Source organism: Manduca sexta, chromosome 13 (genome assembly GCF_014839805.1).
Source record: "Manduca sexta isolate Smith_Timp_Sample1 chromosome 13, JHU_Msex_v1.0, whole genome shotgun sequence".
Lineage (NCBI taxonomy): Eukaryota > Metazoa > Arthropoda > Insecta > Lepidoptera > Sphingidae > Manduca > Manduca sexta.
This window is the reverse complement of record NC_051127.1, coordinates 2,090,107-2,106,934: the sequence shown is the minus strand read 5'-3', so window position 1 is coordinate 2,106,934 and position 16,828 is coordinate 2,090,107. Positions and strand designations below refer to the sequence as shown.

Genomic DNA, 16,828 nt, shown 5'->3' with positions numbered 1-16,828 from the left:
TCGTCTTCTCCTCTAGCCACCACGAACACTATTAATAAAACACACGTATCATTTAATGAAATGCCTTTATTAACTTTAGCAAATAAAATGTGACATTATGCTTTGAGCACAGCCTTTTGAATCTCACTTACGCAACTGCTTTCATTCATAAAAGATATTTATTGCAAGTCAACCAAATTATAAAAAAAAAAACAAATAGTTATATATCGCATAGATAATTCGAACGCTGATTTTGAAAGAAAATAGACGTAACTGAACTTTATTAATTAATAAATAAGCTATACTATCGTATAAAAGTAAGAAAACTTGAGCTACTTAGACATTAACTACGTTACATATTTGTATTGATTATGTAATACTTAGATATAAAAATCTACGGTACATTAGAGAAGTATACCATAGCACAGCAGGCAATACTGCGGATATGCGGTATGGATTCGATTCCCGTAAAAACAGGACGGGACAGATTTCAAAAAAATTACAAGATATCATGACATAAGTACTATTTTTATTGCGCGGTCAAAATGCTTTCTCTCAAAGATTTATAAACTTACAATTACCTCTTACTAACATTCGTTTTCAATAAACTATCCCGTCTCTTATCTTCGATCCGATCCTGAATGAGCCAGTCATAATAAGTCATTTGTAAGCTTGCCAAAAAACTTCGTCCTGATTGGTTCGTTTTCGCGATGGATTGAAAAAGCGATTGAAATCATTTATTGAAAACGACGGAAACTCATATTACTTTGACCGTTAAATTCACAGAAACTCTTTTTATTTAGTCCAATGTTTTTCTATCTTGACTTATAACATTTCACATTTGCTAAAATGGATAATAGATTACATTTAAATAGTATAGGAGAACTGTTAAATACTTTCAAATGGTTCAATTGTTGAATCTTCTAAACTTTTACTGGTGACTAACTTCAGGCCATCCACGTTCAATAAGGCGTATTATACAATTGGCAGTGCAAGAAATAGATCACAAAATAATAAATATACAAAACGTAACATTTATTATCAAACGCTTAAACGCTAAGACCTTCATAAATAAATAAAAAAAAAAAAAAAAATTGTGTACGCGTCTTAATAAATACTATACATTTATGTAATGGATATACATACGATATGAATATCAGCTAATTCCAATGGAACAAGATTCCAATCTCTTGACTTCGGATCAATATCAAAAATAAAAGAAAGAAAAAAAGGAAAAATATTTTATTTAAAACAATCAACCAGCTGTAATCATCAGAAAACTTTATTCTGATAGGTCCAATTTAACTATTGATCCGAAGGTAGCAATAAGGTTCGTTTATTTAAATTACCCGCGTGACGTTTACTTTTATTCTACAAGGTTTAAAACTCAAGTTTCCTGATTCTGAAGAACTCTTGCATAACTTCGTCAGTCACTTTGGTCCTTCGAGCCTGATACGCTTGCACGTACTCCGTTATTGTGTCTATCGCCACCTTCTTTAGCTCGCCGGTCAACATTTCTCCTATTTCGTATTTATGCTTTACCTGTAGACGAAGTTAGAGATAGATAATGAAAAAAAAAATACATACACGTGAACACCCTAACTTTTGGAAATTACAATCGTAACGCATTACGAGGATTTAAAAATGCTGCTGCTGTATATTTTTGTCCATTACCCAAGTTTTGATTGTGGAAGTAAGTTATATATTATACTAGTTTTTGCCTGCAGGTCCGCCTGCGTGAATGTTTTCCAGGATAAAAAGTAGGCTCTAGCAATCAAGAGTATTGTAGCTTCCTATTAGTAGAAAAAAAAAACGGTTTAGTAGTTCCTGAGATTTGGGCGTTCAAACAAACATACTCTTCAGCTACATATGTTAGTATAGATTAAAAAAAATATATAACTTTCCAATATGCTCAGTCAAAACAAACATAGTAGTAGTATAAACATAGTAGCCTTAGTTGACACCGTAATTTATAGGCATTGGGACGTTAAAATAGAAAACAGAATCACCTCTGCCAATCTTTCATCGTCTTCCATGAAGAAAGTGAGGTATTTAAACGATATGTCCACCGCTGTGTTCCCTCCCTTCTGCCTGTGTTCTTCGATCGTCGCTTGCCCGCCGGAGAACGCGAATTTATTAATCTGAAATAAAGTACAATTTAAAGCATGAGTGGAATGTCCGTGGTAATCTACTTTTCTCAGACTTCCATAGCTTCTTTTTGTATTAGAAAGTCAGATACCAATCTAATAAGCTCTGAGTTATATCACACTGGCGTCGTAATGATAAAAACATATCAAACAATTTTTTTTCAAAATTGTGTTAAATTTATATTAACTCATGTAAAAAAGAATACGTTATCATTAAAAAGACGTATCATTTTTTTTCTGTATAAAAAAAAATATTAGACTAACAAACATATTTGCTTTGCCGACTTTAAATAAGGAAACGGAAGTTGGGTTAAGGCAGTGGGTTAGATGTCTATGGACCTCAAATTTCAACGCTTACCTTACTCTTAATATGTTTAGCGCTATCATTCAAGAATATAGACGCGTTGGGATCGCTGGCGGACATCTTGTGCTGCGCTCCTTGCAGGGCGGGCAGGAATGTGGAGTGGATGAGCGCTGGCTTCGGCATCTTGAGCCGCGCCGCCACGTCACGCGTCATGCGGAAGTACGGGTCCTGGTCGATAGCGCAGGGGACTAGACACGGGACCTAATGAAACATATAGATTACACTATGATAAGGCCTCATACATAAATTAAGCCACATGTAAAAAAGGGGTTAACAGAATTTGATCTTCGCGATACAGGTTTGCCTAGTGTGAAGGCCATAGAATATAAGTTCATATATAAAGACTTGTCTATTTTAATTAAAAAAAAAAAAAAATTGACATTGTGTGACAAGGGAGGAGGGATATATGAGTCGTGACGTCACATATTAACCCCCTTATTCATAGAAGTTTTTTATCTAAGGACGTAGAATTGCTGAGATAACAAGTCTGATTCTCAGCTTTGTTTATCTGACAGCCAACCAACGACATTGACATTCAAGTTGTATGTCAATATTAGCCAATCACAACGGCCCTATGAACGGCCTTCGAACCTGAGAAACAGACTTGTTATCACAGCAATGCTCCTTCCTTCGATGAAAAACGTCTAGGAATAAGGGAGTAAGAGTACAACACAAAACATACAGTTATACGAAAATCATAAATATTCTGTATCGGACTATATAAAGATACTTACAACTTTACCGTCGAATATGAAAGGGAAAGTGGTGGAGAACGCGGGCGCAGCTTCTATCGACGGGAATGTGATCTTGCCGATGACGTCAGAATCGCCGAAGCCAAATATACCCTTCACCTGGTTGTACGTTACACACTTCTGTATCCTCAACATGTTCTGATAGAACGCTGGACATTGGCTGAAAAACAGAATTTTGTAAGAAAGGTTTTTATTGTTGGAACAAAAAAAAAGGGTTATATACGTATTTTTTTTAAATGTTTAAATGATAACAGGAACTTGTCGTTTGCTTGTTGGTAAGCGTCGTGGTCGTATGACGGTCCATAAACAGAAGAAACACCATCCAAAACATTGAATTACAAAGTATTTTTTGGTATTCCACTGCATGTTTCAGGTATTCCACAACAGTGGCTATACACTGCCGCTTGGCGGCAGAAATAGACATTGCTGTGGTACCTACCCAGACCGACTCTTACTTATAACCTATCATAACATTAATATAACTTCACAATGTTAGATAGTAATAATAAATTATACAAGTATGTAGATAATATTTATCTAAGAGAGTCAGGTAACTAAAGTACACTCCAGAGAAATAATACTTAAATGACATAAACATAGTCATTACCAACCAAATACAAATTGTTGAAATAAAACTATTTTACAGATTTGGACTTTGCAGCCTTTTTGATGGAGTCCACCCCGTGGCCACGAAGGCTGCAATTTCGTAACAATATTTGGTAAAAACATTTTCGTTACGTACCTTTATTCTTAAAAATACTCATTTATGAGTAAACACTCAAATTATAATGTAATTTATGTTTTAAATGAACTAATTCCATAGCATCCATCACCTAAATAATTTACTCACCCAATAAAATCTAAATCATTAAAAATGAAAGTGTTCTTTGGATCGAAGCCGACGGCTATGATATCTTTGGCATTATTGTACGCCATTTGTCTGGCATCCTCGATCTTGATGTCTTTCCACAGCGCCTTCTCGTCGTCCGTCAACTGGATGACTAGAGGGACATTGAAGACGTCTTGAAGCCATCTGCAAATTATATTGTATTTAAATGTCGCTCAAGTCAATTAGCCTGCGGAATGTCGATAAAATTCAATTATTTTTTGGAATGCTGTAGTTTTTGCTTTTCACATCCCATTGCATAAAAAAGCTGTATACAATTTAAAAACAGTCATTAAGGCCCTATATTGCTGTAATCGTAAACTGTACTAACTTGGTAAACATGAATGGTATCATGTGTCCAATGTGCATGCTCTCTGAAGATGGTCCCCGACCTGTGTACAGATAGAACTTCTTGCCAGCCTCCACAATGTTCAAGATGTTGTGCAGATCCCGATGGGAGAAGAATATTCCTCGCTTTAGGAAGTGATGCGCTGGGGAATTATGAATTGAGTTAAAAATAAAACAATAAGAATAGTCTTTAAATAAATAGTTTTTACAATTTGGCTGATTATAGTAACTTTGAAGTTGTTGCGGACTACAGTGACTTCTATTGGCGCTGTGGTAACAACTTTACGTCCATAGATCAATTGTAATTCTATGTTAATATTTTTGTGTCATCTATGATTGTGCACCATTTTTTTTTCTTCTCTTGTTGTGTTCTAAGTGTCGCAAGGCGGTTGCACATCAAATTTGTAAAATCAAAATCCCCGAAATAAACAACACTTGAAACAATCAATAAAGAAAACTCATTGAAGATATCCCCCTTCCTGCCCTAACAGAAGTTATTAGTAAAATCCATTATCTATATTTGCTATCATATGTTACGCTTTAGTAAATTATCAGTACATAGTACTCATTTATCAGTACTTGTGACTAATGATGGCCTAAGAGGTAAGGCTGTTGCCTAAGACAATCAGGCAACAGCCTAGAGCCCTGCACTTTGAGAAGCCTCACAGTATCAATTGGCAAATTCACAAGGATTATTTCCAAAAGAGTAAAGCTTTAGCTTTAAAAGAAAGCTATCCATATCACAATTCTCATATAGATTTGAATATTTTAGTAATACATATTTGGGTGAATATTGCAAGAAATAAATACCTTTGTGTCCTGTGACTTTTTCAAATCTTTCTATAAGCTCCTGGTCGATCTTTTGACTGCCAAATCTCTCTGAAAATGAAATATATTGCAGCTTTAGAATAACGCAAACGCATAAAACCATTACATTGACTTTATAAACAACCATATTTGAAAAGTGCAACTACTGAATGCAACTACAAACTCTTAAATGCAACATCAACTTTTAGTAATAACATGAATAATAGTAATATGTTTAACACAAATGCATTAAAGGATATCTTTTTAACTTTATTTCTACCAACTTATTTACTAGCATCTAGTAATCAGAATCTACAATATACCAGTGTTAGATTTTTAATACTTTTACTGAGGAGACTCTAAAGCCACTTACCAATCAGTATTGTACTCTATCACACTACACTGCATCTACTCTATTATAGTGTCCATCTGTTCTGTTTTGTCCAGGTTTGTTATAAACAGTTCATTCATGTACACTGGCTGAAATTTGTAGGCTTATTACTCAAATTATACTTACTAATCAACTTATCATAGTCAATGCCAGTCTCAGATTTGCCAGCAACATTCCACGGGTCCACAAAGTCATCTTCATCATTTATTTTCATATTATTTAGCTGAGCTTCCGCCATACCTGCAACACACAATACTACAACTATACTACCACCATACAATAATATAAATACCTTACCGAAAAAAGGCTAAAATTCAGTAATCCATCTTGTATGACAATCCAAATATTCGCTAAAATGAGTATTTACTTTGCTACCATGAGCAGTATGGTAGATATTGTAAAAGATATGGTGAAGTGGTTACCAGACTGGAACAAAAAAATATTGGTTACTATACAAATTTACTTACTTGTGCTGAATTAAATGTATTCTTTTATCGCTAAATATATTAAAATCACTGAACAAAATACTGTTTAAATGCAGACTGATGCAATTCCACAATAGAAAACAACATCAATTTCTATCAATCGCCACATTTACCGACTGATATATTACGTTCCATGTACACTGTGACAACAGGATGTCATAATACATTAATATGGAGTTAGAAAAAGATAATTATTTTTAATGCTTAAGATACCTACTAGTTTTAGCTGAAGTACCGACAATTGAAAAGCGTTTTATTACGTACGCTGCATTTATATTTGTGTAAGTAAAACACATTAAAATAAAATTCAGAAACAGTATACTAACCAATTTATATCAAATTAATAAAGAATCGATATGTATCAAGCTTCGATCTTTAATTCGCATTAAATTTTATAGTTTTACTGCAACTGATAAAACTAAACAAATTGCGTCCATATTTCTAATCTGTGGTTTTATTGTACTGTCACAAACGTCAAATTTTGTCAATATTGCGTTCACAGATCATGATTTTTTTGCTGTATTTTATGGATAGCGAGTAGAATAAACGTGCGTTCTTTGTCTGGAAAAGTGTATGGAGTTTTTGTGTTGAACAAGTCGGCGGGCCAGTGTTCTTGATGGTGTCGGGCGACGATTCAAATGGTGGCCGATTGTCGAGGAAAAATACCAGGTCCCCAAACCGAAAGTCAAAGAAGGGAGATGCAGACATAGCGAAAGGGTCATCGTTGCGAAATGACTCGCAACCTTCTGTCCACAAAAGGAACCTTTACGTTGTTTCGTTTCCTATAATCATACTGTTTAATATATTAAGATCGATTTTATATCAGTTATTTTTAATTTTTAAATATTTGTACTCGGCATCTCATCGGTTTATGAACAAGCCTCGTAAGATCGGCGAGTGTAACTTGGAGGTGGTGGTAAAGGACGGTGTGGTGTCGACGGAGGTCGCGCAGGAGGAGATGTCTCATCACGTGGGTCCTGGGGACCCGCTGCTTGCCAAACAAAAACATCATCATCGCAAGGCTTTCGAGTACATTTCGAAAGCGTTGAAGATTGATGAGGAGAATGAGGGTGAGTTATTTTGCTGCTTTATTGTTATATTCACACATATTATTGCAGTGTAGATAAATAAACATATATTGACAAAGCTTAGGTTCATACCTGCATTATGATTGTTTGATAATATTACCTCAACTGTATATTACTTTTTATATTCTTTGTTTCTGTATATTTTGTATACTAATGCTAGAGATGATAAGTTTATTACAAAACTAAACAGGTTTCTTTTAGAAAACTATCTCCAATGAATCTGACCATATCATATTTAATAAGTACTTCCATAAGTAATAAATCTTTATGAACTGAATAAATTAATTGAAAGTGAAATGAGCTACAAACTTGTTCCTATAAATTGTCATGAATATTTATGTGTTTATATGACATTTTACATTATTACTTGTATAACTTGTAAATAAATTAAGCTATTTTTGAACCAAGTTATTGAATAACAAATAATATGATATAACCAAAAATATATATACCATTTGAAGAATGATAATAACAAATTAAAAATGGCCATAAAGATTTTTTTTTAATATGGACAATGACTGTTTATATGGCCATTATTAAATTTAATAACTTATGTCTGTTAAAGATATCTTAGTAAAGCTTTAATTGGTGATATCCTGGTTATAAAATCACTTAATTTATGACTGTTGAGGTTGCAGCTTCCTTAAGTAATTCAGATTTAAATTTAAAGTATCTTTTTCCTCATCCACACATTACATTGTAAATATATTTTTATTTTATTTTTGTATATAAACAAAATATAATCTTAATTGAATAAACTTAAAATGAAATGATTTTTGTAGACTATTGAATAAGTCACTGGTAAAATCATAATCTTGTCTATTGTAAGATTTTTTTTTATCAAATTTATGGTTTATATTTATATATTTTTTTTGTAACAATTTTAGCACATTTCCATTCTGTTGTAATGGGTCTAAATCTTTTATATGTATTCTTAAATTCTATGTTTTTTACTAAAATCAAAGTTCATGTCCATTCTGTTGTGTTCTGATGGGTCACCACAACAATAATAGCTCTATGAGTGACCAACAGTGACTCATGATACCTTTATTTATAGGGCTGTGATTCAGTCAAGAAAGGGTTGCACTTGCCCTTTTGCATTGGATTTAAGCCAACACTGTTTGTTTTATATAATATAAATAATGTTGTAGTACTTATTGTACTATAGGGTGTTGCTTTTATGGTTTTGTGGTGATTTATTTTTTGTATGTAAATTGGTTCTGGTTATAAACTATTTTGAAGTTTTAGTGTAAAATATAAGTCTAAGTGAATCACTGTATAACTATTTCAAGTGTAAAGATATAAGAGAGTGAATGAAAACCTAATTTTCTAATCATACTGGCACATAAAATGTAATCTCAGTGTGTAATACTTTCTTTATCAGCAAATTTTGTGTGCAGAATTTTAAAATTTCTAATTCTTATCAATATGAATATTTAATCAATGATTCACTCAACATTGTCTTTTTTATTTTATAATAATTTGATAAAAAAAAGTAGTGACAAAAGAAACCGAAATAAAATAACATTTATCATTTTATTGGTTCAAAAATTTGATTAAGGCATTTTAAATATACAAACCTTACATTGAATAAAGAACTTGTAGGAAGTTCACGCGAGAACAATATGATTACTGGTAAAAACAGGCAATTGTGAATAGACTAAGTGGCAATTCGCAGACCTAGTTCCAAAGTTCGTTCACACAATACATGACACAATTGCTACACATGGCGCACGAAATATCAGAAACATTAAATTAGTCTTGATTGTAGAAAATGAAGTCATCAATTAGATTCTGCTAATACAATCGACTGCTGAAACAATGTCTTCAATATTACAAGATTTTGATGTGATTTATCTTTATTCAGAGCAAGGGTAATGTTAATCAAACTCTATAAAAGTTTTAAAGCAAGTCAACTACTGCAAGTAAACAACATTACTTCGTACATGATTCATTAAGGTCTTTTTCTCTCTGAATAACACCAATATCCAAGCGATTATCACATCTATCACAAACTACGCAAGGCGAAACAAAGCACGTAGTTTTACGATTCAAGTTACGACAGTGACACTAAAAACCTTCGAACCGCGCCATGTAACGCCATAATTCTGATTCCCACGTTTCGCTCGCAGGACAAAAAGAATTAGCGATAGAATTGTACAAGAAAGGTATTTATGAACTGGAGCGCGGCATCGCCGTCGACTGCTGGGGAGGGCGCGGCGACGCGTGGCAGCGAGCCCAGAGGTTGCACGATAAGATGAAAACAAACTTGGGCATGGCCAAGGACCGTCTGCACTTCCTTGGTATGAAATATTATGAATTAACTTCACAACGTCACTGCCAAGCTAAGGCTACGCTATATTTATATTGTGTTAAATGAATAATGGCTGGATGTGTGCATGTCGAGCTTATTTTGTTATTATTTAATGTGAACACCCTGTATTACAGCTAAGGCCCGCAGTGAAGGTGGTTGACGGGACGAAACGTCGCTTACGTTAGCATTTCCTTGGTCAATAATATGAACGTAGATTTAACATTTAGGGACAGTTGGGCCGAAGCTAAGCCTGGTTTAGATTAAATCGAGGATTAAGAAGCTCGTGTCATGTAACATCTTGGTGACACGATTGCCAAATGCTTAATTTTACTTCGGCTCAGTTTTGGTGCAAACAGTTTCCTTGTGTAGTTAAGCTAACTCACACGAAGCAAGTATGTCTTAGATTACCATTTCCATATTACAGATTTCTTACATTCTTTCTGTTTACCATTGTATTTACTAATAAAAAATAAATATGTTCTCCAGTCGGGTTTATTTAGTACAGTTGAGAAGATTTAATAAAACCGGTCCATTTTTCTCAGAAACTCATTACCTTCAACTGTATTATCGTCTGAATGCGACAGAGCTCCAGACGGTTAGGCACAAAAAGTTCCCCTCGCTACTCTAACAAACATATCGATCGTGCAAGTGTTAAGAAGCCTTTCCTCCCTTCAACCACAGACTGCCAAACGGCCATCCACATCGATTTAATACAAGTAACATATATTCCCCGATGTAGCAAACCTAGTGGCCCTCAGTAAATTGGGCGTTGACACAGAACCGGAACGGAGCGACAAAAAGCCCACGGAATCACCTCTTAAGGTGCGAAGGCCTTTAGAGAAGTCGAAGACCACGTTACTAGCTCATACTGAAAGTACGAACAGTCAAACGAAGCCGCCGACAGAAGGTAGAACACCTCAACGATATGCTTAGCTTCGTTTGACGTAACAGCATTAACAAGTCAATAACCCTGCCGATTTTAAAATATATCTGACATGTAACAAATTATGGGTATTATTTTATTCTTTTTATTTGTTCGTCTTGCATGTGGTTTTGCAGATGCACGCTTACACATTGCATTGTTTGTTTTGAATGCATAGTTGAAGGAGTAAGCACATTTGTCCGTTACGCATTGTGTTACCGTCACGAATCACGGTGTGTAGGCAAAACACTGAATAGCTTTCCTACATTCAAGGTCAATGTCTTCACAATATCGCCTTTAGACTATAAATTGAGTGTAAATACAGGTATCGGCCGATTTTACTGATCCCAATCGTTATCTTTAGATCGATCGCGAATAGACCAATCGTAGAAGTTTGAAGTTTAAAGAGTTATTGTGATTGGTTAATTCTCACGATTTGAAGATACCGATAGGCATCACTTTTTTTTTTTTTTGGCGGTAAATACAAGTCGACGCCTTTATCGCATCGTATCAGTTTTCGTTCGTGCGAATGTGGTTCCTCCTCGTTTTTATCGTTGCATATATTTTGCTTCACGTACCGTTGTCAGATCACGTCATTTCCATGAAACTGTGTTCTAATTTAATCAATGCCTTACACGCAGTTTAGTGTTCTGAGTCACGGCAGTCTCTTCAGTGTTCATGTTTACGTACTCAATCTTTGTACGGTCAATGTTTAGATATTTGAAGTACGAAGGGTTAAAAACATCTCTTTAGTTTACTGTGATTTGGTACCAGCACTCAACCAAATACAGTAAAGCGATTAAAACGGGTAACTCTAACCCCCTTATTCATAAACGTTTTTTATCTAACGACCGAGTAAGGCTGTGATAACAAGTCTGTTTCTCAGTGCTGACGGCATGGCAGTCTTCGCAGTGCGTAGACGTAGGGCCGTTGTGATTGGCTAATATTGAAATACAACAATAATAACCAATCACAGCGGCCCTATGTCTATTTCTCAGTGCCGTTGGGCACTGAGAAACAGGCTTGTTATCACAGCTTTACTCCGTCCTTAGATAAAAAACATTTATGAATAAGGGGGTAAATCTATACATATAAAAATGAATCCCTATTTCCCTTGGTCACGCCATCACGCGTGAACGGCTGGACCGATTTCACTATTTTTTTTTTGTTGTGTTTGCTATTGTCAGGAGAAGGTTCTTATGAAAGGAAAAATTCAAAAAATTACGCGGAAAATTAGAAAAAATGTGAAAACTTCACGAAAATATTAATTTTATATAACTGTCAATTGTTTGAAATAACTGTCAGCGACTGACAGAATGCGAGCTGCAAATTTACAGTTAAGACGGGACAATGTCTGTCGGGTTAACTAGTTTATAATAAATTGCAGGATTTTAACAAATATCGCAACCTATTCCCAAGTAACTAAACCATTTTCAATATCATTTTGATAACACACGAATTCATATTTCCCTTATGGGAGGTCTATTTAGTGTTCGTTACGATAATGTACTTCGGTTTTATTCAATTTAGGGATGAAGCTTCTACCCCTGTTGTGTTCGTGGCTGGCCAGTCATCGTGCTAATGTTGATCAAATTATATTAGTTTTAATGGAAATATTTAATCAACTGGCCACACGGACTATGAAGTCTCATATAATATAGTTTTAACTTATCCGTTGAATATGAAGTAATTTAACCTTTCCATTATTGATTGTATACGCTGACTCGGCAAATAATGGAGCACAAATAACAGATGTTATTGGAAATATCTCCTTACGTGACGCGAAAGGACTCCTGCTTATGTTTGACGCCAGCGCATTTTACACTGTCTTTATTGTTTTTATAATAATAATAATAATATCAGCCCTGTATTATATACTGTCCCACTGTTGGGCATGGGCCTCCTCTACTACTGAGAGGGAATAGGCCTTAGTCCACCACGCTGGCCTAGTGTGGGTTGGTAGAGTTCACACACCCTCGAAAATTCCTATAGAGAATTTCTCAGGTTTGCAGGTTTCCTAACGATGTTTTCCTTCACCGTTAAAGCAAGCGATAATTCACAAAGAATACACACATGTTTTTTTTAGAAAAGTCAGAGATGTGTGCCCTTGGGATAGAACCAGCGGACATTCGTCTCGGCAGTCCGTTCCACAACCAACTAGGCTATCGCCGCTTTGTTTGTTTGTTTTTGTTTTTATGAATACTGTAAACGGTTATGAAAGCATGCATCGTTATCAAAGGCTCCTAATCTTACTGAATATTTAAATTGACTATTCTCGGAGCTTGTATCGTCGTAATGTATCGTATCAGCTTATAATATCCCAAAGTTGGCAAAGGCCTCTCCAAAATCCTTCCATGGATCCCGATCCTGCGCTATAGTGAACCAGTTATATTTAAATGAACTACGGAACAACTATAACTTTCTTGGAACTTGACAAAAAGAAAATCTCTATTTGGATTCAGCCTGTTATTATTTTATTTATGATAAAACAACGGATATATATCAAAGGTTAATGATTCCACCGGTTATTCGCACATTAAACCCGAAACTCTACCCTCGGGATAAAGTCCATTAGACAGGTATTCGTTACGTCTAGCCACTATCAAATAACTTTCCCAGCAAACCTATTGCTAAGCTCCCATTCGGAATATTCACGGTCACTTCATAGGTTTCTGTTTCATTGCAAAATTTGTTGAACCCTCTCGGTAGTATCAAATAGCGGACTTCACTCTCCTCAGGAAGCCCAGTGTGGGCATCATATTTGAAACTGAAACAGGGTTATGAGGGAGGCAGTAGAATGCAGTGCTTTAGGAGTGATGCTTCTGTTCATGCGCTTATGTGATGAGTTCGTCTTGTCAATTAGTTTTATAAAAAAGGATACATGAAACGTCCACAGATCAAAGCTGTGCGACGATGTAGCGGAAAATGAGGCAGGCAAAAATATTCTTTTTGTTTTAGCCGTTAGAGATCTAACTTGTTTACAACTGAATATAAATGTTAGGGTTGTATTTACATTTATTCTACATCTTTTTTGGTTTTAACGCGGTTTATTTTCGTAACTACATTGAGCCTACAATGTTATAAGTAAAATTTAGTTGATATAAACTTTGTAATTTTCAGAACTACGAACCTGATGATATTTTATTATTTAAAGCTAGTATTTACGAGTAACAGCACATAATATTTTATTTTAGATTAATTTTATTCCGGGGAAACTTTCAGGTGGAAAGACGATAAAATATTAGATTTTTGTTCGCAATAGATATTTGTAACATAGTGTATATTTTATTTAATATTTATTCTAGAAAACAGCTTTTACGAGTTTAGAACAAAACCTTTTTATAAGAAAGAACATTTATCTGTTTGCCTCGAAGGCGTAGTTGTAAAGCGTGCGCAATCCCGACTTCAAATCCCGGGCGAGGCAGTGGTATTGGACTTTTCTTCTCTAGGAGGCCGGAGTCTGGAATTTGTGCCCGATATTTCAATAGGCTAGTCTCTAATCACACGGAACGGAGCACATAGACGAAAAGTGCGTGTCCTAGTTTCTCTTCTGCCTATCCCGTCGGGGATACAACAGTAATGTGTATGTTTTATCAAACAATGGTAGCGTCATACACCGCTAGTCCGTACAAGGGAGCTCTCAGCTGAACCGTGACGCACGCGCGGTCTTTCACGATTGACTTGTATTTCCGATGGCATCTCGACAAGGTTCAACGGTCACATATTTTCACACACATTTTATGGTTTTTCTAACGTGAACTATGCTTTAGCTTTTGGTTTGGATTGGATTTGATTGTATGCGATGCATTAGTATTGAACGCTGAAATATCACGATCATACATCAGGGTGACAAGTGCAGTGTCTGCCAATTGGGTGACAAGTGCAGTGTCTACCAATTGGGGTGACATTGCCTACGGGTCATATCTCAGCTATATATAAATACGAAAACCATCTAACATTCATATTTAAAATCGCTTCTAAAACGACAGTCCTTTAAGAAGCCAACTAATGAGTTCTGAAATAGTTGCAGGGCGGAAGCTGACGGCGGCGGGGCGGCGGGTGCCCAGCGGGGTGGGGGGGCCGCTAATGAAGTCGCAGACCCTTCCCCGGTCTATGGGCAGGTCTTCCTCCCAGCCGAACAGCTCGAATGGGGGATACGGCCGGTATCCTGTGAAGCCAGCGTCCACTCCGCCCGCTGTCAAACGACAGTTGTCGGTAAGTGATATATTATGATTTAATTGAGGGATAAACGTATGAATTTGGAGAATTTGTATGTTAATGAAATTTTATGTCAATGTAAGCCATTATTGTAATGACAGTCTATAGTTTTTAAAGCTATATGTAGTCGTTGACTCACAAAATAGGCATTGAATATTGTTATTTCATACATTTATGTTTCGATATCTTACTCTTAAAATAGCTTCTCTGTTTCATTAGTCATTCATGCATGTGATGATTTTTCCTTATGGGCTCTTACATTTTGCATGTTCGTTGTAAAATTTATTATCAGTGGTCCAGTATTCGTATTCTTAAAACTTGATGTATGATTTCATTGCATACAGGTCATTTTGACATTGCGTTACAAAATGAAACCACATACTCGTCATTGCCTCTACTAAAATGGTGCAAAGAACATCCACAAATAACGGAAATTTATACCGAAAATCCCTGTTAAAATTATAGCCTAAAATACCGAATTATATTATGCAAAACCCTATTCAACTCTTAATCTTCAACACTATTCATATTAAGAAATATTAAGGACGCTAAAGAAAGTAATTGTACTCACGAGCCAAGTCGCTGGGGCAGTGCTACAGATATGCAATCGATTTTATACCTAAACAAAACATCATTACTGCAGCTTTCTCATGAGCAGACCTGCAATACTGACTAAAGGAATACATAATAATTATTTTTTCAATTATATAACTTCCAAGTAGTCGCGACAACTATTTATATATAAATCAATTACCGGACATTCAAACACGTTACGTCTAGAATCGTGATCGGATTTTAAAAATATAATGAAGAGGAAATATCGACGATTCACGTAATGTCCATTCAAATGAGACAACATCGGCTACAACAAAGCCGTTGTAAATAAGTTCTTTAAAAATGATTTTTAAAACTAATAAATTCGGATTTTTTTTAATACTGATTTGGATGTGATATAAGAATACAGTTGGATAAAAATCATATTGTCTCTTTCTGCCATTCAGGACGAGTGTGCCCTTCTCGTTCTGTTAAAGAGAGATAGAAAATTTAAAGCCGATCATTATGAAACTTGACGATAATAACTTCATTTGGGATTTTTTTTGCGAGGTGATCTGTGTTTGGACTTTTCGTTCGATGTTGCTAAACTACGCCACCTCTTCGTTATTGACGTTCTCGATGGAAATCTCCTTAAAAACTGTCCATTCTTAAAATCACACTACTAATTTCTTCTCTACCTAACCTTACGATATGAAGCAATATTTTTTTCTTCTTCGAGGCCACGGCAAAGTCGCCTCACTACACCTGATGTAAGTGAAGAGGTGCTCAAAAACATTTCGACAAATAAGAGGTAAACATCCCCGGACAGTCGGCAAAATATTGCTGGCCTGCTGAAATGCTTCTTCGCGCTCCGCTAGAAGGACCCCGAGTTGTAGAAAGGAATACTTTAACAATTCATCCGACACCTCAGAGCTTCTATTTTAGCCCGTCATTTATTGTCATTTGTCTTGATCGCCCAGCCCCGCCCACGGTGGCGGATTGCGATACATCGATTCTGACCCACATGGCGCACCTGACGTCCAAAAGGTCAGGGACAGTTGCGAATGCCCGAATTATATTTGGTATTTTAAATTCAAAAGGAAAGTTTTACAATGACTCATGAGTCACACACATCGGCCTGAATCGATTTGTAATTACGGATTGTGAAGTAATTAACTGTATAAATACAATGACTGCCGAAACAAATCCAAGGTCACGTCATCGCATGCAAGTAACGAGAAGGCGTTAATTTAGTTTAATTTTGGTGAAACTCCTGGTGTGATGCGTGATTGAAGCTTAGTGGAAATTGTGAATCGGAAATCAAAGTATGTTTTTCTTTATACCTGCGCGATATAAATAAAAACATAAGTAGAGTGGGGTCCAGTAGAATGTAGACTGACAAGAGACGATTACCCCTCGCTAGTCGTCACATTTATGCCCGCCTGTTGGAACCGGATATACACAGGCTGATCCCGGAACGCGACACACTTACGTGGATATTGAGTTTTTCTACTCAATATCAGCCCGGAGTCTGGAGCTTTTGCTTTTGCGATAGGCTCGCCCCCTATCACATCATGGGACGGAATACACAAG

At 35.8% G+C, this 16,828-nt stretch overlaps 2 protein-coding genes across 4 annotated transcripts in view; one reads left to right on the top strand and one right to left on the bottom strand.

The window, feature by feature from the left end:
• Positions 1-48: 48 nt before the first annotated feature.
• On the bottom strand, positions 49-6,309 carry LOC115452197 (tryptophan--tRNA ligase, cytoplasmic). Its single transcript, XM_030180663.2, has 9 exons — positions 6,142-6,309; positions 5,801-5,914; positions 5,287-5,355; positions 4,460-4,619; positions 4,093-4,275; positions 3,225-3,402; positions 2,485-2,691; positions 1,989-2,120; positions 49-1,521 (listed from the first exon to the last, which is right to left on the bottom strand). Exons 2-9 carry the CDS (start codon positions 5,910-5,912, stop codon positions 1,360-1,362), a joined length of 1,203 nt encoding a protein of 400 aa, XP_030036523.1. The 5' UTR covers positions 5,913-5,914; positions 6,142-6,309; the 3' UTR covers positions 49-1,359.
• A 324-nt stretch (positions 6,310-6,633) lies between these two features.
• LOC115449939 (spastin) overlaps positions 6,634-16,828 on the top strand; it is a 34,295-nt gene continuing 24,100 nt past the window's right edge. For 2 of the 3 annotated variants that reach the window (XM_037438082.1, XM_037438081.1), the window contains exons 1-4: positions 6,634-7,229; positions 9,380-9,550; positions 10,301-10,468; positions 14,508-14,698. In XM_037438082.1, coding sequence (XP_037293979.1) covers positions 6,776-7,229; positions 9,380-9,550; positions 10,301-10,468; positions 14,508-14,698 — 984 coding nt within the window. In that variant the 5' untranslated portion in view covers positions 6,634-6,775. The remainder of the gene's footprint in view (positions 7,230-9,379; positions 9,551-10,300; positions 10,469-14,507; positions 14,699-16,828) is intronic. The other variant, XM_037438083.1, reaches the window with a different exon arrangement.